We start from the raw sequence: 24,947 nt of genomic DNA on the forward strand, positions 1-24,947 counted from the left end.
GTATGGAGAAGGTTGCCTTAAAGTTCTCTGGTCTTAAAAATTCTCTGGTCTAGTTTTTCGAGTCACCCAATCAAGCTGATTGACATTAGGTTAAGATGACAAAAGAGCATCTCTTTATGCATTGTGTAGGTAAAGTTCAAATCCTCTACAAAATAAAACAAAGATAAATAGTACAGTGTAAAGTCACCCTGAACAGTTGTTCAATTAGTAGTCAGTTATTTTAATGGATTATTATGAATTATTATGAGCTAGAGGGATTGTGAAGTTGCCCTGCAATTGGAAATATTGCATTCTCCAGCTTCCCAGTTGAGATTTTTAAATGCAGAGTTCTTGGTGTTCTCTGAGCAGCAGCTGAGCTAACATCATTATCTAACCAAGTAATGAAATGTGTGCAGAAAAACAATCATGTGCAAGACAGCAAGGACCCAATAGTTCAATCCTGAGTTGTTTTTTACACACACACAAACACACACTACTATTGGAGGTATCTTAGTGTATTCATACTCTTACTGTATGACTTTAAATCATAAGGGGAACTGGCATTCACAAAACAGTTGGAACTAGAGTTTCCATGTTTATTCCAGCCCTCCCCCCAAGCTTGCATTTGATCTTCCCCTTATATCCTTGCAAGTTCAGTAGATTCACCCTCTTTAGTCATTCCCTTTCATCATTCACAACTCTAAACCAATGAAAAAGCCAATTTACCTTGATTTATGTCTATAAAAACATGCCATATAAACATGCAAGCCCTATGTTTACAAAATGAATTGCTTCTAGTACAAGTTGCATTAAAGAGTATCCCTTTCTCAAAGTTTTCACATTAAAAATGAACTAGTAAAAACCACAGCTAGACCAAAATATTCTTCATTTTCCATAAATACTAATTTCCTGTGAAAACAGAGTCTGAATTTCTATTGGTCTATTTTAGGGAAGATTGAGAAATGTTACTAAAATGTTCAAGGTATGTATTCTGCAGCTAATACATAGTTGAGGCCAGGATTTAATAGATTTATAGCAAAAAGGGAAAATGAACTCAACATCAACAAAAGGATATGGGGCGTACACACAGTCATTTCAGAGAAATATCTTTTAATTACTTTTTTTAAAGGTACAACTTCATTTTACTCCCCAACGATCAAAGTTTTTTTAAAAAAATATATGCTTCCTTCCTTCCTGTACTGTATTTCCATCTATGCAGAAAGAAAGTAATTATGCTTTTCCCCATATACCTTCTATAAAGTGGACAATAAAACTTCATAATTTCCCATGGGGCAAGATTTGTGGCCCAAAGACAGTTTCTGGAATTCATAGAATATACACTGTGCAAAATCCTTGTATCTCACTTTATTAGAGGATAGGAAAGAAGAAGGCTGAGTCACCAATGCTTCCTTCTATCTCCTTTGAAATATTTAGGATGTTGTGGCAAATAATAGCTAAGGTTCCAGTCCCTCAGACAAAGCAAAGAAAATAAGTTAAGCAAGTAGTCTTGAGCTGCTGGAGAAAGGTGAGAATATAAATCTAATCCATCCAAATAGGATTGATTCAAATCCCTAATGGGCTATGAAATAGATCTCTTATGAAGATCAAATTGCTGAAAACTGTCATGATCTCCTTGGAGGAAAATAATACAGTTAAAACAAAGATGTATCTTATTTTTTTTCTGCTTTACCATAATTCCTTAATTTTTTCCTACTTTTCATCTGTCATTGCCATTGTCATTTTAAATAAAATACATGTGTATATGTGTGTGATTATTTTATTTTTATCTTGATTATAATGCCATCTCAGACTTCTGAAGGAGCATCAAACAGATCATGTATTACAATACTGATATAATTAGTCATTTGCTTATTTCTCTTTAAATAATAAAGATTCAGTTGATTTGAAAGTTAAAATATTCTTCATTTGGAGCTTAATTGCCTATTAGTATATAAAGTGTTTGGTGTGTTTCATGGTATGTTTTCTCCATCCTCCACAACTGATCCAAAACACTTTACTATTTGAAACAGAAAAGCAAATGTTTTCACCTTCCTAAGATAAAATTTAAGGAAACCTTTAATTTTATATCACATGGTAAAGCATGTATACAATGTTGCACTATGCAGGGTTGTTTAAGTTTTCCCATAAGGCAAAATATAGTTGGACAAAACTCACTGTTTGCTATGTATAAAATATAATGCTATATTTTATATAATTGTGTAGGTTTAATTAATACTTCCATATCTCATAATTTCCCCTGATTCACACTTTTGTAGGTAAATTGATCCTCTCTACACTGGGGAAACACAAGAAGAACAGTGGGGATACTACATTTGCCAGTTACCAATCCCCCTCTCCATTTTAATCTTTAGATTCTCCCAACCTTCAGAGTATTAATTTGTATGGAAGTATAATTGATGCAGACAATACTAATTCCAATAAACTTGAACCGCTGCCATAGAAATACCAGGTTTTAATAAAATGATGTGTTCTTAAATACTTTATATTTTTAAAAACTTTAATTATTCATTATAGTAGCACTTATTGTTTAGAAAGTAGGTTTCAAGACTTTCAAAATTTTCACATTTCAGTTTTTGAAGTTACTTTTGTAAGTAAAAACAATCCATATTTTATTTTTCTACTGCAGGGAAATTTTTCTACTATCCATCCATTCTGTGGCCAATAGATCACATTTCCCACATATAATTTTTAGCATCCAAGAGTTCTAATCATTAGGAGGAGTTTAGTCATCATCTGACGGACAAAATCGCTCAGATCCGGGCCGGTTTGGACTCTGACTGGGCAGAGTCTGACGTAGAGGAATCGGACGGTCTTGAGCATGTTATCTGGACTGAGTTCGATCCTGTTTCCCCTGATGATGTGGACAGGATGATGAGGAGTCTGAGCTCCACCACCTGTTTGTTGGACCCGTGCCCCTCCTGGCTGGTTTATGCGGCTCGGGAGGAGACACGAGGCTGGTTCCAGGCAGTAATAACTGCTTCCTTGAAGGAGGGTGTCTTCCCCGCCTCCCTGAAGGAGGCAGTGGTGAGACCCCTCCTCAAGAAGCCTGCCCTGGACCCAGCTGTTTTAAATAACTATCGTCCGGTCTCCAACCTCCGCTTTCTGGCGAAGGTTGTTGAGAGTGTGGTGGCCCATCAGCTTCCTCTGTTCCTGGATGAAACTGATTATCTGGACCCGTACCAATCAGGTTTCAGGCCCGGGCACAGCACGGAGACGGCATTGGTCGCACTGGTGAATGATCTCTGGCGGGCTCAGGACAGGGGTTGTTCCTCTGTCCTAGTCCTATTAGATCTCTCAGCGGCTTTCGATACCATCGACCATGGTATCCTACTGCGGCGTCTCAGGGGGTTGGGAGTGGGAGGCACTGTTTTGCGGTGGTTCTCCTATCTCCTGGGCCGCTCGCAGTCGGTGTTGATGGGAGGGCAGAGATCCGCCCCGAGGCCTCTTGTTTGTGGAGTTCCTCAGGGGTCGGTTCTCTCGCCCCTCCTGTTCAACATCTATATGAAGCCGCTGGGCGAGATCATTCGTGGTTTTGGGGTGGGGTATCATCAGTACGCTGATGATACCCAACTTTTTCTCCACCCCAAACCAACCCAGCGATGCCCTCGCCGTGATGTCCCGTTGCCTGGAAGCGGTCCGGGTCTGGATGGGGAGAAACAGGCTTCGTCTCAATCCTGCCAAGACTGAGTGGCTGTGCATACCGGCATCTCGGGTCAACCAGACTATTCCATCTCTAACGATGGGGGGTGAGGTGTTACCCCCTGTTGATAGGGCTCGCAACTTGGGTGTCCTGGATTCGCGGCTCACTTTTGAAGACCATATAGGAGCCGTGACCAGGGGGGCTTTTGCCCAGGTTCGCCTGGTGCGCCAGTTGCGACCCTACCTGGACCGAGATGCACTACGCACAGTCACTCATGCGCTCGTGACCTCCCGTTTAGACTACTGCAACGCTCTCTACATGGGGCTGCCCTTGAGGACCACCCGGAGGCTTCAGCTGGTGCAGAATGCAGCTGCGTGAGTCGTGATGGGGGTCTCCCGATACTCCCATGTAACACCTCTACTCCGCGAGCTGCATTGGCTTCCGGTTGCCCTTCGGGTGAGATTCAAAGTGCTGGTGATGACCTATAAAGCCCTAAATGGCGAGGGTCCAGGATATTTGAGGGAACACCTGCTGCCAGCATCAAGTTCCCTTCATCCAGTGCGCTCCCACAGGGAGGGTCTTCTCAGGGTGCCGCCGGTTAAAGATTGCCGGCGGGTAACACCCAGGGATAGGGCCTTCTCAGTGGGTGCGCCTGCCCTGTGGAACCAGCTGCCTGCGGAGCTTAGGACTGCCCCTGACTTCCGTTCATTCCGCCGGGACCTGAAGACCTGGCTCTTCGAGCTCTCTGGCCCAGGCTGAGAATTTTTTTTTAATTTTAATTTTAACTGGTTTTTTTTTATTTTTCTCAGGGTTTTATTTAATCTTTTTTAATTTGTTTTAACGTTTGTATTGACTTTCTTTTAAATGCCCTGTAAACCGCCCTGAGTCCTTCGGGAAAGGGCGGTATATAAATCTAAATAAATAAATAAATAAATAAATTTCACTCTTTCCAATACACAGTACTACTATTTTTATGAAGCGTTCTAGACTTTAGTAACATAAAAAACTGATTTTAGAAAAAGACCTACTGGTCCGTCAAGTCTGCCCTTTGAGGTATTTTTTGTTTTATTTTTTTACTTCTTAAATTTTTTTAACATTTTCTTAAATATGTGTTTATCCCAAGCATGTTTAAATTCAGTGACTGATGATTGATCCTCTACCTCCGCTGGAAGTTGGTTCCAAACTTCCACTTACTGTTTCTGTGAAGTCACTTTGTAACATTACTTTTGAACTCTCCTCTTGTCAGTTGGAGGTTATGCCCCTGTGTTCTTGGTTTTTGTTTAATATTGAAAATGCTGCCTTCTGGAATCTTATTCACATCCTTAATACATTTAAAGTTTTCTACCATATCCCCACTTTTCCTTCTGTAATCCAGGCTGTACACATTCAGTTCCTTCAATCCAAAATTAACTTCATACGTTACTGCAACTTCTAAAACAAGTATCAATTATCTGTAGATCTATTATGTAGATATGTATAAGAACTACGGTCGATGCTGTGCAATGATTATTATTGGTTTCCTCCCTTCTTTCAATATACTAGGATAGATATCATATGTATTACTGGAAAAAATGCATGTGTTTCTATCCAGTTTCTGGTGTGAATATGTAAAGTTAGAAATGAAGTTTTAAATAAACTTGAATAGAATGTCCAAATTGCTCATATAAACAGGTCAGTTTACAATTATTTAGCACCTTCCTGCATATGTCAACAGTGATTTTTTTTGCCTGTATTTTAACTGAAGTTCCTTTTCTAATTCATTCACCATCTCTTTTCTATAAAGTTGCATTTATTTGGTAATGGCTTTCCCGAACTTTAACCATTCTGGCTGAATCTTGGTGCAGATGTCATGGACAACCCTTTGAGAATAACTTTCTTCAACATTCCAAATTTCTTGGGAAAAGCATGCAAATATTTGTTCTTCAGATAAAAGATTTCTCTGGGAAAAACTAACATCTAGATTTGGTAGTCTACCAAATGCCAGGGAATGTTTTTGATACCCTGGATCATGGCTATACATTTTAGAAACATAAAATAGCATCAATCATGGCTGTTGGCAACATAGAACATAATAGAAGTTAGCATATTATTGTTACCGCTTCACAATCTTTACATACATGTTGTCAATAATATATAGTAATGTGAAATGAAAGGGAAAAACATCATTTTCACCTTTTACTACAAAATATCTTAGGATGCCTCTGAAGGAATTTTCTCCTGGATTTTCGTTTACAAGTATCTGGCATGCAAAATGATCACGGCTTGTTTCACCCAGTGATTAAGCAGGGATCAAAATGACTTGTTCTTCCTTGTTCAGCCTTTCCTTCTTCTTCAAAACCTGCCTACTTTGCATTTCTTTTCTCAGTGCTTGTTTCCTCCTCTTGAGGGAACTGACATGATGAATAAAAGGCTTTGCCAGTATTGTCAACAAATATTTGCTGTTTTTCTTTAAATGTAAAGGATATTTACCAAATGCAATGAAAACTGCCTTTTCCTAAGGTTGTCCGAAAAGTTTATACTGAGTTTTAGCCTATATTGGCTTTTTATTATTATTATTTAATGTATCTTAAATAAATATATTTTGGCTAGGTGTCATTCATGCCAAGTGTATGCTACTTGCCAAAAAAGAAAGGGCTGCCCCATTTTCTCAGCAATCCTAAAATTCATCAAAAAAGGCATAGTTTACTGTATCGAACTGACTGGAAGTGACAGATCCTTCTACTGCCTAGCCCAGTGTGTAAAGAAGGATTAGGATTACAAAAAGAAGAAGCTTCCCACATCTTTGGATAGGAATATTAATGATTCCAATGGGGGTGTGTTTTGGGGTGGTATTAAGGATGATGAGCAGGTCATGGGAGAGTTATGGATACAGTTCTAATCCTTGATATTCTGAAGAAGACAATATATTGGTAAAGTTGTGTTTTGATATTAGAGAACAGTAATTTTCCCACTATTGGTGAGAAGTGGTTGAAAATTATCTTATACTCATCCCTTAAATAACTTAGAAAATACTACATAATTTTAGCATTCAATTTGTATACGTAACTACTTCCGTTCCTTTATGCCTCATTATAATCTAGAAAATAGAGTCTTCTTATAGAAAATAGATTATTTACAGATCAAACCATCAGTTTTCTTTAAAATTTCTCCATACAGTATTTGAATTGAGCTTTGTTTGTTTCTGTAATACTCACACTGCACATTTCAATAAAAATTGGAATATTTTTGTTTGTACACTTCATTACCCACAGTGCAAAACACCTGTATTTTATCTCTACAATGTGATTTCTAGAAATAAAACCTTGGGCCAAGATCCAAACAGAATTAAGCAGCTCCCCCTCCCTCTTTTTTTAAATGGAGAAAATTATGTATTTAAAGTCATTGGTAACTTAATAGGTTTTATCTCTGGATGGGTTGTGTTCCGATTTTACTAATAGGATAGGATCTAAGGTATCACCAGTAGGTCAAGCATGTGCACTCAGGAAATCAGTAATATTTTGTTCTTTTCCAGTTTTAAAAGATTGCTACATTAAAACCTATTTACATGCAACATTTGTTTCATTTTCTTCCTACCAATTTCCTGTGGTTTAATAACAATTTAATCTATAAAACATTGAGATCACGGACATGGATGGGTCAGATTTCTCTGAAGACTCAGATAAATGTGCAGTTTATTTTATAAGAGTAAGTTTGAGTGTCTTTAAATGAATTCATTTGCAAGGATGTTTAAATGTGGTGTTGTCATATATGAGCTTATGTATGCAAAAGTTTAAAACAGTATTCCCTAGAATCAGATGTTCAGATACGTTCAATTCCAGAATTTCCAGCCAGCAAGGCATGAGTTGGAATCCCAAGAGAAGATTCCAGCCAGGGATGGCTGTTTTAAAAAGAAATAAAAATTTCAGTACAAGTTTGATATTGACTGTGCTCGCTTATACTTCAGGATAAATACAGGGAGCCCTTGACTTACGACAGTTCATTTAGTGACCATTCAAAGTTAGAACAGCACTGAAAAAAGTGACTTATGACCATTTTTCACACTTAACAACCATTGCAGCAGCCCTATGGTCACGTGATCAAAATTTCAGACGCTTGGCAGCTGACTCCTATTTATGATGGTTGCAGGATCCCAGGGTTATGTGATCACCTTCTGCAAACTTCTGAAAGCAAAGTCAATGGGGAAGATTGGGAAGATTCTCTTAACAACCGTGTAACATGTAACCATGTGACATGTAATCAAACATAGAGCTTACTGGGATATGGATAGCTGTGGCAAGGATGCTTGTAACATCCTCTTTCACAAGCAGAAGACGCTGCATGGCATAAGGACCAAGTGGGCCTCTAGTGCAAAATATGAAGAGATCTACTCCCTGAAAATAGAGACGCAACTTCGTACAGTTCAACATCACAAAGTCAGGCAAGCCATTACTGAGAGCATATTTGCCTAACTGGAATGTAATTTAACTGCACTCCTATAAAATAAGGAAAGCCAAAATCTCCTCTTGGGGCATGCAAGCAGCACAGTGGATTATTGAGAAGGATGCAAAGTTGGACTCATAGGGACAGTTGCTTGTGAATGAGAAATATATCAGGCGGGTGGGAGGGATAGAAGAGTGATATATAGGAGCTATGCTGATGCTGATTGTGGGTCAAATTGGGCAAGCACAGGCCCCACAGCCATGTGTAGGCAATGAATTATTATTATTATTACATACACAATAACATGAAATCACAGTTACCAGTTTTTTAGCTGATGTTGGCCTTTGTTTGCATCAAGTTCTTCTGGAAAGACTTAGAATGTCATAATGTATCGGCATAGTCTATGTGAGGATCCAAGCAATGTGGCCTTTTGTAATTGATAGATGGAAACGTTCTCAATGGCTAGATTTTCTAAGTGCCTTCCAAGGTTTTTGGTTTGGCACCCAGGTTTGGGTTGGCTGAATTAGAACAATAGGATGGTGATATGAATTAGCAACTTCTTTCTTATGCTCTCTGGAACTAAGGAACTGAATAATAAAATTCAGGAATATGGGAAAACTGAGATAGCTAGATCAGTGCTTGGATTCACTACAAAAGTAAATGTTAAGCCAGGGGTCTTCAAACTTGGCCCTTTTATGACTTGTGGACTTCAACTCCCAGAATTCCTCAGCCAACATGCCTGGCCGAGGAATTCTGGGAGTTGAAGTCCACAAGTCATAAAAGGGCCAGGTTTGAAGACCCCTGTGTTAAGCCATTCATGGGGATCAATAGCTATTAGCCTTGATGGCAGTGTGAATGCCTTTGAAGGTCACCTATTGGGAAACTTCTACAGTAGAGCAGTTGACTGGCCATTGTGAGAACAGACTTCTGAATTAGATGGATCAGGGGTTGCTATTATGCTGTGGGAACATGTTTGTAATATAAGTACATACACCAGAAATGGCAATAACTTTAATGAGTAAAAAAATGTGCAGCCCAAGTAGTACACTCCAAAGTGCAAATTAGTCCCCTTCTCTGTGTATTGTTTAACATCATCTTAAGACTGCCAAGAATTAGTGAGAATTATATGTAATTTGACTCTGTAATACCTGAGCCAGAAAGACTCTTGAAAACTCACCTAAGCAGAAAAACAGCGTAGTCTTATTGGGACTTATTAGCAGCAGTAATGTAAGTGTCCCATTGGATATGCTTTCAACTAACACAAATCCAAACTTATTCCTGCTTGACTTCACATATGGTTTTCTTTTTTGATTGAAGATCCAGATTCGTTCCTTAAATCAGCTCGCCTCCAGCGCCTGCCTTCTTCTTCCTCGGAAATGGGCAGCCAGGATGTCTCACCACTTCGGGAGACCAGCAAGGACCCGTTCTCTGGGGACTGCAGCTGTCGTCAGGATGGTCTGACTGTGATCATCACTGCCTGCCTAACGTTTGCTACAGGAGTCACGGTGGCCTTAATCATGCAAATCTACTTTGGGGATCCCCAGGTAAGAAGAAGTACTGGATTGTTTTTTCCTTTGCGAAGGTGATTGTGCATATATAACAATGATTTCTAGCAGTATATGAAGAAACAACTATAACTCCGCAAGCAATAGTTCAGTGAAAGCCTAAATTAGGAATTGCTGTACTGAGATCATGTAGTCAAGCTGCTGATTTGAGGCTGCTGTATTTCCTAAAATTCTTATTTAGTATTTCAAGGAAAGATGTACTTGAAACCTGTTTATTGAATTTCTTTCCCTTCCTTATTTTAGCTAGTGATGATCTAGCTAAAGTGTACAACTTTGGCATTAGTAACACTACATGGTCATTTAACTTCAGGCTGAATTATGCTGCTGTATTCTATGTTTCTTTCTCTCCTCTGCTTTTCCTGTAGTTTTTTGTTTGTTTGTTTTATTGCTTTGTATCTTATTTTGGAATTTTTTAATAATGAAAAGTGGGGGATAAATGAGATGCATCAGTAAGATGTATATAAGTATTTCACGTTACTGTTTTTGCTGATAGTATTCCATGCTGTTTTTGCTGATAGTATTCCATGCTGATAGTATTCCATGCTGTGAATTAATCTTTAACAAAGTGTATCTTTTAAATCAAGGATATCTCTTGCAAATGGGAGTCTTATGGTCCTTGTGTTGGTTTCTCATTATAGAATGCACTAGTCTAACATGGTGAATTTTAGTAAAATATTTGTGTTTTCCTTGCATTTTAATTTTCCTGAGTTTTTTGGCATTATATACATGTCCTATTTTTCCCCCGGTTTCATGACCTGAAGATATGTGTCTTTGCTAAATTAAATAGATCTGGATTTGGCCAGTGCCTGAGAGATCACCATAAAACCCCACTTTCTCTGACATTAATTCCGTGATTAATGAAAATTATAAATGTTCTGAGATCCAGAATGAGGTCTTTTTATAAGAGATCTCGCCATAGATATTATAACAGAAGAATAAGATACCAATAAGTGTGAAGACATTTTTATAAAAGATCTTGACACCAATATATAAATTTGGACTAGTATCTGGGATGCAAAATTTGGACCACTTCTAAGTACAGTAACTGCAAAGCATTAGATTTTTCTCTATTTCTTTGCTGGCAGGTAACAGTCATCTAGTCACTGCAGTCCCAAACATGCTAGAATTAAAACAGGGCTCTCTTTCTGGACAGAACGTATCTGCGTGATTGCTAAGAGTTGACAAGAATTTCATGACATCTAAATCAGTAAGAGATAGTAGCTGACTTCTGTACACTTGAAACTATACAACAATTGCTATGTAAGCTGTCATTAAAAAGGTAAAGGTAAAGGTTCCCCCGCAGATGCATGCTAGTCGTTTCCGACTCTAGGGGCCGGTGCTCATCTCCATTTCAAAGCTGAAGAGCCAGCGCTTGTCCGAGGACGTCTCCGTGGTCATGTGGCCAGCATGACTAGAAGCCAAAGGCGCACGGAACGCTGTTACCTTCCCACCGTAGTGGTCCCTATTTTTCTACTTGCATTTTTACGTGCTTTCGAACTGCTAGGTTTGCAGAAGCTGGGATGAGTAACAGGCGCTCACTTTGTTACGCGGCACTCGGGATTCGACCCGCAAAACTGCCGACCTTCTGGTAGACAAGCTCAGCATCCTAACCCACTGAGCCACCGCATCCCTTAAGCTGTCATTACCTTTCCATAATGCACAATTGCCAGATATGACCTAATGTACTATCAGTGGCTCAGTGGGTTAGGATGCTGAGCTTGTCGATCAGAAGGTCGGCAGTTTGGCGGATCGAATTACTCGTCCCAGCTTCTGCCAACCTAGCAGTTCGAAAGCGCGTAAAAATGCAAGTAGAAAAATAGGGACCACTACGGTGGGAAGGTAACAGCGTTCCGTGCGCCTTTGGCGTCTAGTCATGCTAGCCACATGACCACGGAGACGTCCTCGGACAAGCACTGGCTCTTCGGCTTTGAAACGGAGATGAGCATCAGCCCCTAGAGTTGGAAACGACTAGCACGCATGTGCAGGGAAACCTTTACCTTTACCTTTACTATCATGGAGCCACCCTGATGATTGATTGGATAAGTCTATGGCTTAGGATGTAGGGGGCCTTTCTAATGAATCAGTCAGCTGCATTTGTAGCTACTGTCTCACCATGTCATTTCTCATAGATATTCCACCAGGGTGCTGTAGTCACTGATGCTGCTCGCTGCACTGCCCTGGGGATTGAGGTACTGAACAAGCAAGGATCTTCAGTGGATGCAGCCATTGCCTCAGCCTTATGCTCAGGAATTATCAACCCTCACATAGCTGGCATTGGCGGGTAGGTGCCAATCACTTTTATTGATTTGTTGTCATTTTACAAAGAGAAACATTCATCTAACCCACCCACCCACCTCCACCTGTTTTTATTTTCATTTGGGAGAGAATTTCTGCAACCAATGGAAGAGTGTGCTTTTCTAACAACTGATGTGAGTGTAATTCCTGTTTACTATATTCGCACATGAAATATATTGTTCTGAAATGATGCAAATCTTGTGAAATACACAATTTCTGAATGGCATTTTTATATTTTAATGTCTATTACTCAAAGAAAGGACTTTAGGTTGAAAGACTCTGAAAACCTGAGTGTAGAGTGGATTTTGCTACAAAATAATGTGGAGAAAGTTTATACCTCTAAATTCTCTGCTGGATTTTTTTCAAATTAAACAATATAGAGCCTTATCTAGGAAAGTCATCTAGTAAGTGGAGTCCAGCTTGGGTGAATTCCTTCTGGCTAGAGATGAAGCCCAACCAGAATTGCACTGTCAGCCCCTTAAATTTTGGATGGTCATTGCTCCAATGCCTTAGCATTGCCCAGGTTGCCTTCGTAATTCTAACTGTACTTGTGACTGTTACCATGATGTCAGGGATATCCACAAGGTATGGTAATGTTAAGATAGTGGCCACAATGGTGTGTTTGAAGCTCTGTTTGTTTTTGTCTGCAACACATATTGCTTATAGCTGCTGCTTCCCATCAATAATCAGGCTGTTTGTTTTAGGTAGCTGTTATACAAGAGAGATTACAACGTCTCAATGGTTGGAAACCAGGAAGCTCTAAGGCATATAATTACATGAATTATGAAACCTGATAATGAGCCATCAGCTGGGATTTGAGAGAACTTTTGTTGAAACTGGAAAGTCTACTTTGGTATCCATCCCACTTATTCAGAGAATAGACAAATAAAAATAACCCACAAAGATGAGGCCAATTTAAACTTCCTTTTCATACAGACTAGATTAATAACTTAGACTTGCTCTATTTTAAGTGGTGATTAAGGTATCAGATAAATAGTAGCTATGGTTTAAGAAGAGAAGCATATATTAACCCTATTTCTATTTTACCCTAAGGCAGGGGTGTCAAACTCAATTTCATTGAGGGCCGTATCAGCATTGCGGTTGCCCTCAGGGGTCCGGGTGGGTATGGCCAGGGTGGGCGTGGCCTACTGGCTGGGCATGGCTAGATTGCATATGGCCTACTGGGTGGGCGTGGCTAGAGTGCATATGGCCTACTGGGTGGGCGTGGCCAGCTCTACATCATTGGCATCAAGGGTGCCTGTGGGGGCCTGGGCAGGAGGGGGACAGATCTGAGGGTCTCTGGCAGGAGGAGGGTCTCTGGGCCAGGGCCAAGGCAGTGGGGGCCATTCCCTCACTGTTTCCAGGATGGCTTCGCGGGCCGCATGAAACCACTTCGTGGGCCGGATCCGGCCCCCGGGCCTTGTGTTTGACATGTCTGCCCTAAGGACTCGCCTGTATAATACCAACCTGAAGAGCAGGAGTCTCTTAAAGAAAACACATCAACATTGTGTTCAAAAAAGTTATTTTCCCATTGCATTTGTTATCTTTAAGCATTCTATTATTCTTTCTTATTAATGTCCTGTATGTTTTCAAGTCCATTTTGCAGCAGAGGTATATATTCAGAATAGTCTTATATAGCTCTGATATAGAAGAAATAGAAAGCTACTTTACAACAGATTGTCCTATTACACATCTATCCCAAATCGCTTACTCTAGTATTCTTTCTTGAGTGTTTCAGCATTGCCAGCCCTAATTTGGTAAAACAAAGTAGCTGCTTTGAGCATCAAACCAAGACACATGTCAAACTGGGGCCAAGCACCATTCACTGCTCTCCCCATCTCAGCTGTCTTTTCATTGTGTTCAAAATGCATCTGTCCCCCATGTATCATTATGGAAGGATCCTCAGTTCAACACATTGCAAGATGCCTGTGATACATATCTGCAGCCATTGCAGCTGTTTCACAATGCATCATTTTGACTACTCTTTCAGAACGGCAATGTTAAGGTAGCCAGTAGAAAAATGAGTGGAACTGGCATTACCTTCAAGAAAAGGATGTACAGGAGGGTACCAGTCTAGGGTAGCTACTTAAACTACAAAGGGTAGATTCTTTGTACTGAGCCCAGCTGAGAAAAATCACGCTGGAGCTGACAAAGTATTCTTCATGTAAGTTTCACTGATTTTGTGGTTCCACTGTTGCAGTGGAGGGGTAATGCTGGTTCACGACATCACGAAGAATGAAAGCCAGGTTGTTGATTTCCGAGAAACCGCCCCTTTCAACATCCAAGAAGAGGGACTTAGCAAGTTTTGGGAAACAAAGGTGGGTCATTACCTTAATTATTTATGTGATGAGTAGTAGTTGGTTGGTAAAGAGCTCCATTCATCTGCTGTCATTTCCTGTTTTGTCACTGAATTAGTAAAAATGCTGTAAATAAAGCTTTATCTTCCTACTCTGATAGAGATTCTCTTGTCTTTGCTGGTATTTTTTAACAACATTCCTCCTTTTCATGGCACAATGGGCCTCACTCCTATTTAAAGAATTTGTATCTTCTCTGTACCTTCTCTTCTTGCTTCTTATTTGGGTTTTTCAAAGTTTAATTTTACTTACTTCATTTAAAAGTTAGATTCTATTTAAAGCATTGTTTTTAAAGTTCTTGACTCTTTCCTTATGTTCTTTCTTGTTTGTTTGTTTTTTCTTATCCAGCCGGGTCTTTTGGTGGGTGTTCCAGGAATGATCAAAGGACTCTATGAAGCACATCAATCTTACGGGAGGTAAAGAACATTTGTCATGTGGATGCACTCCATTGTTCAGTACCAACTGGAAGTTGAAGTATGTGTTAAATAACAATATGCCATGTGCAAGGGTTATTTCTTATTAACCCTTATTATCTTATAAATGGAAGCAGTCAGACCCACATCTCATAGGCAATCTTTAATATGTATCTATTAAAAGCAGTCTATCTACCTATAACACTTAGATAGATAGACAGATAGATAGATAGATAGATAGATAGATAGATAGATAGATAGATAGATAGATAGATAGATGATAGATAGATAGATAGATAGATAGATAGATAGATAGATAGATAGATAGATAGATAGATAAAAGTACTTCTTGTCTTGGCTATTTCTGGTCTGCAATTAGCAGCAGCAGCTTCTCCTCCTGTTCTTTATTCTTCTTCACCTTCACCTCTCCCTCCTCTTCCAATATTAGTATTAATTGTTTTACTGTAAACCCAAACATCAAATATGAACTTGGTCAAAAATTGTGCACTCCATTGTAACTACCATTCTTTTGTTTATATTTTGATACCAGTCAGTAGTTAGTTCTGTATATCATCTTCAGAACAGCAGAAGGACAAGCAAAATTAACTTGGGTTCTACATAAAATGGGATTGAAAAATTTTGCCTAAAATTATTTGGTAACATTTTCATTATGGTTTTATATTCTTAACGAGATGAAGTCAAGTCAAGCCATTACTTCTGTTTTGCTAGGCTGCCATGGAGACAGTTGTTGGGCCTTGTTGCAGACATAGCTCAAGATGGATTCAATGTCACATATGATTTAGGTGAGTGCTTTTGCAGAACAAGATGTATGGTGAGACTAGACTATGTGTACAAAAAGCACCACATTTTTTTGATGCTGGCCAGTGCAGTATTACTCCAAATTTTCCATTACTATTATTAAGGTTTACTTTCCTTCAATTATATTTTGGATTATGAGAGCAGTATGGTATGGTGGTTAAATAGCTGGATAGAGATGGGGAGGCTCAGATTCTAGTCCTCTTGCAGGCAAGAAGTTTGGTTGGGAAATTTTGGACCAGTCATTCAATAATAATATCAACAACAACAACAATAATAAACATACTATTCCATCCTTCGTTCCTTCTACATTTGTCTACACTACCTTTTCATAGCATCTACTACAAAATTAGGGACAACCAATTTGATACTGGTAAAAGTTGAATATTGAGTCAATTGATTCAGAATTGTACAGAGGAATAGATTAATGAATGTCTCCTACTCTACCTTTGTTGCTTCAAATTATTTAGTTGATTCCTAGACAATATTGTTGAGTAAATTCCATGAAATTTAATTCTGAATAGACACACTGAGGGTGGATTATTAATCCTGCAGTGTATGCCTCCCAGCGTCAGTTGCGGCCCTATCTGGACCGGGATGCCCTGTGTACGGTCACTCATGCGCTCGTGACCTCTCGTCTGGACTACTGCAATGCTCTTTACATGGGGCTTCCCTTGAAGACCACTCGGAGGCTCCAACTGGTACAGAATGCGGCCGCGAGAGTTGTCTTGGGAGTTTCCCGGTACTCCCATGTTACACCTTTGCTCCGCGAGCTGCATTGGTTACCAGTTGTCTTCCGGGTGAGGTTCAAGGTCTTGGTGATGGTTTTTAAGTCCTTACATGGCATGGGTCCGGAATACCTCGGGGACCACCTGCTGCCGGCGTCGACTTCCCTCCGCCCTGTGCGTTCCCACAGAGAGGGCCTCCTCAGGGTGCCTCCGGTCAGAGAATGCCGGCTGGTGGCCCCCAGGGGGAGGGCCTTCTCTGTGGGCGCCCCGGCTTTATGGAACCAACTGCCGGTTGAGCTCCGGATGGCACCGGATCTTCGCTCTTTCCGGCGCGGGCTAAAGACCCATTTATTCGAACAAGCTGGCCTGGCCTGATGGGGGAACGTTAGGGTTTTAATGGGTTTTATATTGTGATTGTTTTAATTGGGCAATTATTTAATCCTTTTTTAACTTTTGTATTTCTATTTATATGCCCTGTTCACCGCCCTGAGTCCTCTGGGAGAAGGGCGGTATATAAATGCAATAAATAATAATAATAATAATAATACACAAAGGACAGCACAGCAGGAGGCTGATGGTGCAGATCAGCAGAGGGGCTGGACAGCTCCGGGCGATAACTGCTCACTCAGGATAAGCCTAATGACTTAAGCTGTTGACAGCCCCAGGCACGGTCAGCCTGGTGGGAAGCCAGGATCTACACCCATTGTCACCTGTACTGGCAGGAAGCCCAGGTTTGAACTGATTGGATGCCATCCACCTGGGCAGGTACAAATAGATGCCAGGCTTCCCTGTTTCCCCAGTTTGTTCTGTTCAGAATAAACTCATCTTTACCCCAGCTCTGTGTCCGTCTCTATGTGAAGCACGCGACTTTACAAATCCCATTTCCCATGCCCTGGCTCCATCAAGTAAATGTCATGCAACAGCTAATAAAATACTAAGTCTGCTTTCAAATAAAACAATAACTTCTAATATAATAAAAACTTATTTTTTTCTGCTTCTCACATGTACCTTCATGCAAAAATGCACACGCGCGCACAAACACACACACACACACACACACACACACACACAGATATTTGGGACTTAATGCTTATAATATCTCTGTTGTGAATAGCATATATGAAACAATGTATAATAACTAGATTAGAGGAACAAAGGAATAAGAAAGGATTATTTTATTTATTGAATAGAATGCTTAGATTACCTAAGAACTCTTGTCAGCTTACAATTAAAAAACAAAACAAGAAGAAATAATCAGTGGCCCAAATACAAATATAAAAACTACCCAACAGGTGTTCAATCACTGCCCTGCTTCAAAGCCAGGGAGAATAGTCAAGTCTTAATAACCTCCTCAGAATGAAAGCCATCTGGATTTCTGGGAGGATAACCTTCCAAAGAGGAGGCACTGTGACAGAGAAGGGAACTTCCTAGGTCTTGCTAGATGACACTTCTTAAACAATTGCCCCTAAAGCACTCCCACTGAACCCAGCCTCGCTGGGCAGATAGGAATAACTGGAGTCAGGCAGGCCTTCAAATACTCAGGTCCTATGCCCTGAAGGAAAGGTTATAGACCAGACAAAAGTTTCACGGTGCCCAGTGAGAATGGGATGAACCTTACCACCTTCAGATATAAGGAGATGATTCCCTCCACAAAGAAGCAGATATTGCTCCATGGATCCAACCACAGGTCACTTCCCAGGCAGCCTTGGCCGACCTTGACTTGCTTAAGAAAACCCTCTAAGATTTGGCTTCAGATATCTCTATTGAACAATAGATTAGAACAGATAAATAGAAAAAGCTTCTTATTTTTGAAACCAGAAGTACCTAAAAGTGACAATATTACGTATATTCAGTGTAACAGGCTACAAGTGCTGTTAGAAAGAACTTTTCCTCAATTTCTAAGTTGGTTTGGAAAGCTTAATAATTCAACGTGTACTTTTTTGTTATTTCTGTCATTTGTAGCAATGGCTTTAAAAGAAATGACGGAACACTATAATCATTCAGAAAAATTCAGAGAAATCTTCTTTCCTGATGGACAACCTTTGTTGCCAGGAATGTTTTTGAGAAGACCAGATCTGGCAGCTCTTTTAGACTTGATTGGATCAAGAGGAGTGTCAGCTTTTTATAGTGGAAATGTAACACAAGAAATTATTTCAGAGGTGAGTCACTCATTGTTGTTGTGTACATATATTTCTGTATGCCTGGTTATATGCATGAGTAAAGAATATTCTTGTTAGCAGCACTGAGCATTTTTTATGGAAAGGTCTCAAGCAAATAAACTAAATGTAAAATGTACAATTACAGAGAATTCTGATTCTTATTTAAATTAATCTGGGATAATGAGTTTCAGGGTATCATTTGGCAAGATGGTTAAGAATTATTTTAAGGTTTCTCTAGTATTCCAAAAATTATGTAATGATAGAAAAAGGCTGTCAGCCACTATCAACCCCCTCTTAGCTAAATGGGAATATTTGTTGTGTTCTAAAATGCATTCATTAGACAGGCCCAACAAGTCTAGGCAGTAATTAATATGAACAGGGTAACCTATGCAAAATTAGGTTTTCTCCTTCTCTTTTTCTGTTGATAAACTTTTATAGAAATCATTCCTTCAACATACCAAAATATGCATGTTATAATATGTTTACAAATAAAATAATATTTGGTTGGTCAGGAGGATACAGATCATTGTTTTGTAATTGCTTAGCCATTTTAACAGTTATTTTAAACTACAGACAATGCATTGAAAGTAATACCACTATGATCCTCTCACTAGGTCCTTAAATCTGGAGGTACTTTGTCAGAAGAAGACTTTAGCAACTACACTGTGTTGGTTGAAAATCCAGTCCATACAATATACCAAGGTAAAAAGCCCCTTCTATAGCCTATGCTGTTATTTCTTATATCCTTTAAATTTTTATTTTAAAATTGAATTTAGGAAGTGCAGCTACATTTTAGGAAAAAAACCACAGAAACTTGGATTGCATTTGTTAATAAATTAGCATAGTACTCAGAGAACAGAATAAAAGCTAAGCCTGGTACATCCATAAAAACTGAAAAGAGAAATAATAAGGTATTCCCAAACCCTACCTGGGACACTGTAACAGGCTTAGACGTTTTTGCCCTTGGCTGAAACCATACTTTATTGGTGGCATAGAAATACGCCATTGGGATAAGCTAAAGCCTCAGATTACTACCTTTAGGCATATTACTGAATAATACCATGTCATACTAACAGAAGATAGTTTTCTTTATGAAGGGCTGACTAAAGTCCCTTTTATTTCTGAACATTAATCAGGACAATGCTCTATTTATCTGAGGTTGGGTAATATGTGATTCCTGCTGAAGTCACAAGTTGCTTTCAAAACATTTGTTTCAAAATAGTTTGGAGGAATTTAAATTATATTTTGAGAAAAAGCAAGACTAAGCTTGCAATGTTTACTTACGTAGTAATCAATCTTGCCAAACTCAATGAGATTTTCTTCTGAATGGATTGTTCTGAACTCTACTATGAAGTGCTCTTGGTTTCATATTAGTCTAACCCAGTTTTTCTGTGGTTTTTTTATCTTTATTATCTTTATTAGACTTATATACTTTTTCCTTCTTTCATTTGAATAGGACATCTTGTTCTGAGTCCACCACCTCCACATACAGGTCCTGCTTTGATCACAGCGTTAAACATCCTTGAGGGATTTAATATTACTAGTGAAGTAGGCAGGGAAATTATTCTGCATTGGATAACAGAGGTAAGACTTGCTCAGCCAAATTGCTTGGGCTTGAAGTTGTCATTAGATTTTGTTCCTTCATTGTATTATATATATCATACTTTACTATACTGTTTCATGCCATTTTACTTCCTTTATAAAGAATTGAATGAAGTAAGTGAAAAATGGTTGCAAGTAATGTACAAGAAGGGACGCGGTGGCTCAGTGGGTTAGGACGCTGAGCTTGTCGATCAGAAGGTCGGCAGTTTGGCGGGTCGAATCCCGAGTGCCACGTAACAGAGTGAGCGCCTGTTACTCGTCCCAGCTTCTGCCAACCTAGCAGTTCGAAAGCACGTCAAAATGCAAGTAGAAAAATAGGGACCACTCCAGTGGGAAGGTAACAGCGTTCCGTGCGCCTTTGGCGTCCAGTCATGCCGGCCACATGACCACGGAGACGTCCTCGGACAAGCGCTGGCTCTTCGGCTTTGAAACGGAGATGAGCACCGGCCCCTAGAGTTGGAAACGACTAGCACGCGTGTACGGGGGAACCTTTACCTTTACCTAATGTACAAGAAATGGCTTTTTTGCAAGATAATGTTTCATGAACTTAGAGTGTCTGCTCTTGAAAATGGAGTTATATTTTTGTACAGTTTAAAAAACAACTGTAAAATTTATTTCAAATACTTTTCTATATAAATATATCCAATAAAATTACATGAGAGATCATAGAAATGATCTAGAAAATGCATTTCAATATATTTTAGTAGCAGAAATATGGCCAGTAGTGTCTAATGACAGGACTTTGGCTTATGAATGTACAATGAGCTACAGATTCCTAAACCCTGATTAATTCCCATCTTGAAAATATCCATCCATTTTAAAACTAGAATAATAATTCATGTTAATATCAACTATTATGACCTACAATAAGCAGATATAAACTACAAAAGTTTTTGAAGAGAAAATTTATGAATTAATATTCTCTACTATCTTCTGATTATCGGAAGACAAGCCAGTCCTTTCACACATATTAGCTAAAAGTACCTCCTTGTGGCATATTTCTTGTACTGTACTGACATTATAATAATTCCATCTTCTTTATGACTAAAAAGGAAAACAAAATCTCTAATTTTTTTCAGTCATCTATGTCGCCATGTTTTACAGTATATAACATATAATTTGATATTTAGCTAGTAAAAATCAGGGATTGTTCCTGCAACAATTATGGTCAGGCTCAGTTGATTTCTTTTATAACATGCCTAGAGAAAACTTATTTTTTATAGAGGCCTATGTAACATTAATACACACGATAAATTTGATATATGCCTGATGTTGGCAACTGCATTTTTAAAATAATAGACTTCAATGTGATATTTAAAACAATAAAATTCAAGAACTGGAGGTAAACGTTTTAATAAAAGAAATTCAGATGAAGATTTCACTGTGAAACTGATCAATATGAAAATAGTGCTAACTTTGATTCTGTAGCCTTAGGCCACACATGAGAGAGTGTTTTCTCTTCAATTTTTATATACTGAATTAGCATGGTTATACATTATGAGCAGTCACTGATTTATTATGGAACAAGCATTTCTTGGCTTTAAGTCAAAGAGAAGCATTACTGTTGTCAGTGTACCCAATAATGTTCATAGTAATGTATGTTTTTATAGCCAATGCAACATGTATTTGACCATGTATGCTCACTTCACAACAGATATGACATGTGATTCTTAAGAATTGCAATGCTTTTTCTGTGGTTCTTGAAACACACTAACACAGTTTCTAACAGTTTTATTACTTGGTTTCTAGAAATGCTATGAATAAATACATTTTAGAAAATATAATGATTTGTATATTTCTGCTATAATCAAGTAAGTTAGGTGTTAAGTATCAAACTGGATCTGAGGTTAAATCATCTTTCATCCCTTAAAAAGACTTCAACAAATATTGATCACAATCTGGGGTGGGAGAGAAGGTTAAATGTGACTTGTTTCCAAACTTTCTTTTTTAAAACAATGCAACATGTATTTGACCATGTATGCTCACTTCACAACAGATATGACATGTGATTCTTAAGAATTGCAATGCTTTTTCTGTGGTTCTTGAAACACACTAACACAGTTTCTAACAGTTTTATTACTTGGTTTCTAGAAATGCTATGAATAAATACATTTTAGAAAATATAATGATTTGTATATTTCTGCTATAATCAAGTAAGTTAGGTGTTAAGTATCAAACTGGATCTGAGGTTAAATCATCTTTCATCCCTTAAAAAGACTTCAACAAATATTGATCACAATCTGGGGTGGGAGAGAAGGTTAAATGTGACTTGTTTCCAAACTTTCTTTTTTAAAACATACAAATAGCAAATATTAATATTGTTAAGAGAGCCAGCCAGTTAAGGCATCAGGCTAGAAACCACCTCTGGTGATCTTGAGCCAGTCATTCAATCTCAGCTCTAGGAAGGAGACAATGGCAAGCAATGGCAAGCTACTGTAGTTCTCAAATGTGGCCAAGAAAACTGCAGGGACTAGTCTAGGCAGCCACCAGGAGTCAATAATGAGTTGAAAGTGCACAGATGCATGTGTGCACACACACACACACACACACACACACTTATAGAATGTTGAAAAAGTATATCAAAGTGAAAACAGAGAAGAGGAAAGAGGTTTAGAAGTTGTCTCCCATCCCATAATACAAATTAATTATATTGTATGTTCACCATTAATTTTTAACAAAGAACCAAAAAGTTTTAATTATGGCAATAAAAATTGGAGGTCTGGCCTGAGTGTTGTAGTCCGAGGGAAGGCCTGACATCCCACAGAGGAAAGATTATAAGATTAGTGGCTGAGCCTTCTTTTAATGCTGTGGGACTGCAACTTCCGCCAGGAACCGTGGTGGTGCAATGATCAGAATGCAGTATTGCACTTTAACAATGCCCACTGCCAGGAGTCTGATCCTGACTGGCTCAAAGATGACTCAGCCTTCCATCCTTCCAAGGCCAGTAAAATGAGGTCCCAGATTGTTGGGGGCAATATGCTGACATTTGTACACTGCGCAGACAGTGCTGTAAAGCACTATGGAGCAGTATATGAGTCTATTGCTATATTGAAGGACAACAGGCTAACTGAGCAACAGAAACTCACCACATAATCCATACATTTAAGTTTCCATCTCTGCTCTACTATTTCAAACAACTATGGTGTTCCTCTAAGAAAAGTAAGACATCTTTCTCAGATAGAAGCTACTCCATTGGCTTTTGTAGAGGGAATGAGAAAAACCATTGTCTTGTTCAGGCAGCATAAATATCTTGGACTTGCCTTGCAGCTGTCTCCCTGGAAAAAGAGAGATTTCAAAGACCATCTTCATATTATTTTTATTTTTTTCCCCTTTCTATTCTATATAGACCTTAAAAGTTGTGTTGGCATTAGCTAGCAGTTTGGGAGATCCTTTCTATGATGCATCCATTTCTGACAGTGTGGAAGATATGATGAGGTGAGTTTCAATTTTCTGATGATCATTCTTCATACAGATATTTTTGTCATTATGCTAAATGCAGAAAAGGAATAAGAAAGAATAAATCAAATGAACTAAAGAAATGAAAAAAAGAAATATAGCTAAAACAAGTCTCAGCCAGCACAATTCATTATACCTCCCTAATCTTTTTATCCTTGCAAACTATTCTTGTTTCCACCATGCCTATCTATTGATTCACATGTTGTTTTGGGGTTTTAAACTTCTTACATCTCTTTTTAAGGAGCTCATTTACTCCATCCAATAATATGTTTCCTAGCTTTCTTATTGCTCTAAACAATTCACTCTTAATTTATAGATTTGTTTTTTGACTCAGTCCTCAATCATTTTCTCTATGTAATATCAAACCACCTCAATGTACTTGTTCAACTTATTTCTGATAATTTACTTTTATATTCAATCCACATTCATTAAAGACTATTTCTTCCTGTTTTACCACAAATATTTCTGAAGTATCCTCGCCCCTCTGCATCCAACATTATTTTATGTTTCTCCCAATATATGAAACTCCCACTTCTGTGAATAATCTGGGCAGAAGCTATTTCAATTATTTTCATAATTATTTTACCTTGCTACAGAGCATAGTATATATGAACTTTCTACTAGCATTTATTTAAGCCATCAAGAGTAATGTCAGGCCTTTGAGAAGTCTAGGTCTGGAAACAAACTCCCCAAGTTTGACTAAAACAATACTTTACTGAAATAAACAACAAAAATGGAACTTGAAGTAGGAAGGTGCCTTGAATAGCTGTTTAACCATTGGTCAAGTTGCCCAACTACCAGGTCTCAGACATAGAGGTGTCCCATACCTGCCACTTTTCAGTAATGCTACAGTAGTCATCAACTTACAACCTTTAATTATTGACTGTTTCATGTTACAACGTCATTGAAAAAAGTGACTTATGACCATTTTTCACACTTACAATCATTGCAGCATCTCTGTTGACATGTGAGCATACTTTGGGCACTTGGCAACTGGCATGTATTTTTGAGTTTCACTGTTCCAAGATCACATGATCGTCATTTGTAACCATCTCAGCTCACTTACAATAAGCAAAGTCAATGGAGGAAGCTAGATTCGCTAATGACCACATGGTTCATTTACCAACATCAATGATTTTCTTAACAACTGTGGCAAAAAGGTCATAAAATAGGGCAGAACTCAATTACTGCTTTGCTTAGCAATGAAAATTTTGGGCTCAATTGTGGTTGTAAGCTGAGGACTATCTTTTCTGTCTGAATATGGATCTATCATTCTCCTGAAAGAACATATAAGTTAAATATACATACCAGCCAAAATACAGTATTTGGAAAATTGGCAATACAGCCAGGATATGGGGCTCTTAACACATTCATCTCCCCAGACTTAGGATCATAGGAATGTTTTTAGGGTCTTATGAAGGGCTAACAGGATTGGGGCCATTCTAATCTCCAAAGGGAGGATGTCCTATATTGCAGGGGCCACTGAAGAAAAACCTTGTC

At 38.7% G+C, this 24,947-nt stretch overlaps 1 protein-coding gene across 1 annotated transcript in view; it reads left to right on the forward strand.

Annotated features, from left to right (window-relative positions):
* The window catches only part of GGT7 (gamma-glutamyltransferase 7), a 31,751-nt gene that overhangs the window by 1,462 nt on the left and 5,342 nt on the right, over nucleotides 1-24,947 (forward strand). The window contains exons 2-10 of the mRNA XM_081323666.1: nucleotides 9,377-9,603; nucleotides 11,754-11,905; nucleotides 14,120-14,237; nucleotides 14,622-14,689; nucleotides 15,416-15,489; nucleotides 18,193-18,389; nucleotides 19,004-19,091; nucleotides 19,846-19,973; nucleotides 23,338-23,426. Of these exons, the coding sequence (XP_081179792.1) occupies nucleotides 9,377-9,603; nucleotides 11,754-11,905; nucleotides 14,120-14,237; nucleotides 14,622-14,689; nucleotides 15,416-15,489; nucleotides 18,193-18,389; nucleotides 19,004-19,091; nucleotides 19,846-19,973; nucleotides 23,338-23,426 (1,141 nt within the window). The remainder of the gene's footprint in view (nucleotides 1-9,376; nucleotides 9,604-11,753; nucleotides 11,906-14,119; nucleotides 14,238-14,621; nucleotides 14,690-15,415; nucleotides 15,490-18,192; nucleotides 18,390-19,003; nucleotides 19,092-19,845; nucleotides 19,974-23,337; nucleotides 23,427-24,947) is intronic.

The sequence above is a fragment of the Vipera berus genome, assembly GCF_964194415.1.
Source record: "Vipera berus genome assembly, chromosome: 3".
NCBI lineage: Eukaryota > Metazoa > Chordata > Lepidosauria > Squamata > Viperidae > Vipera > Vipera berus.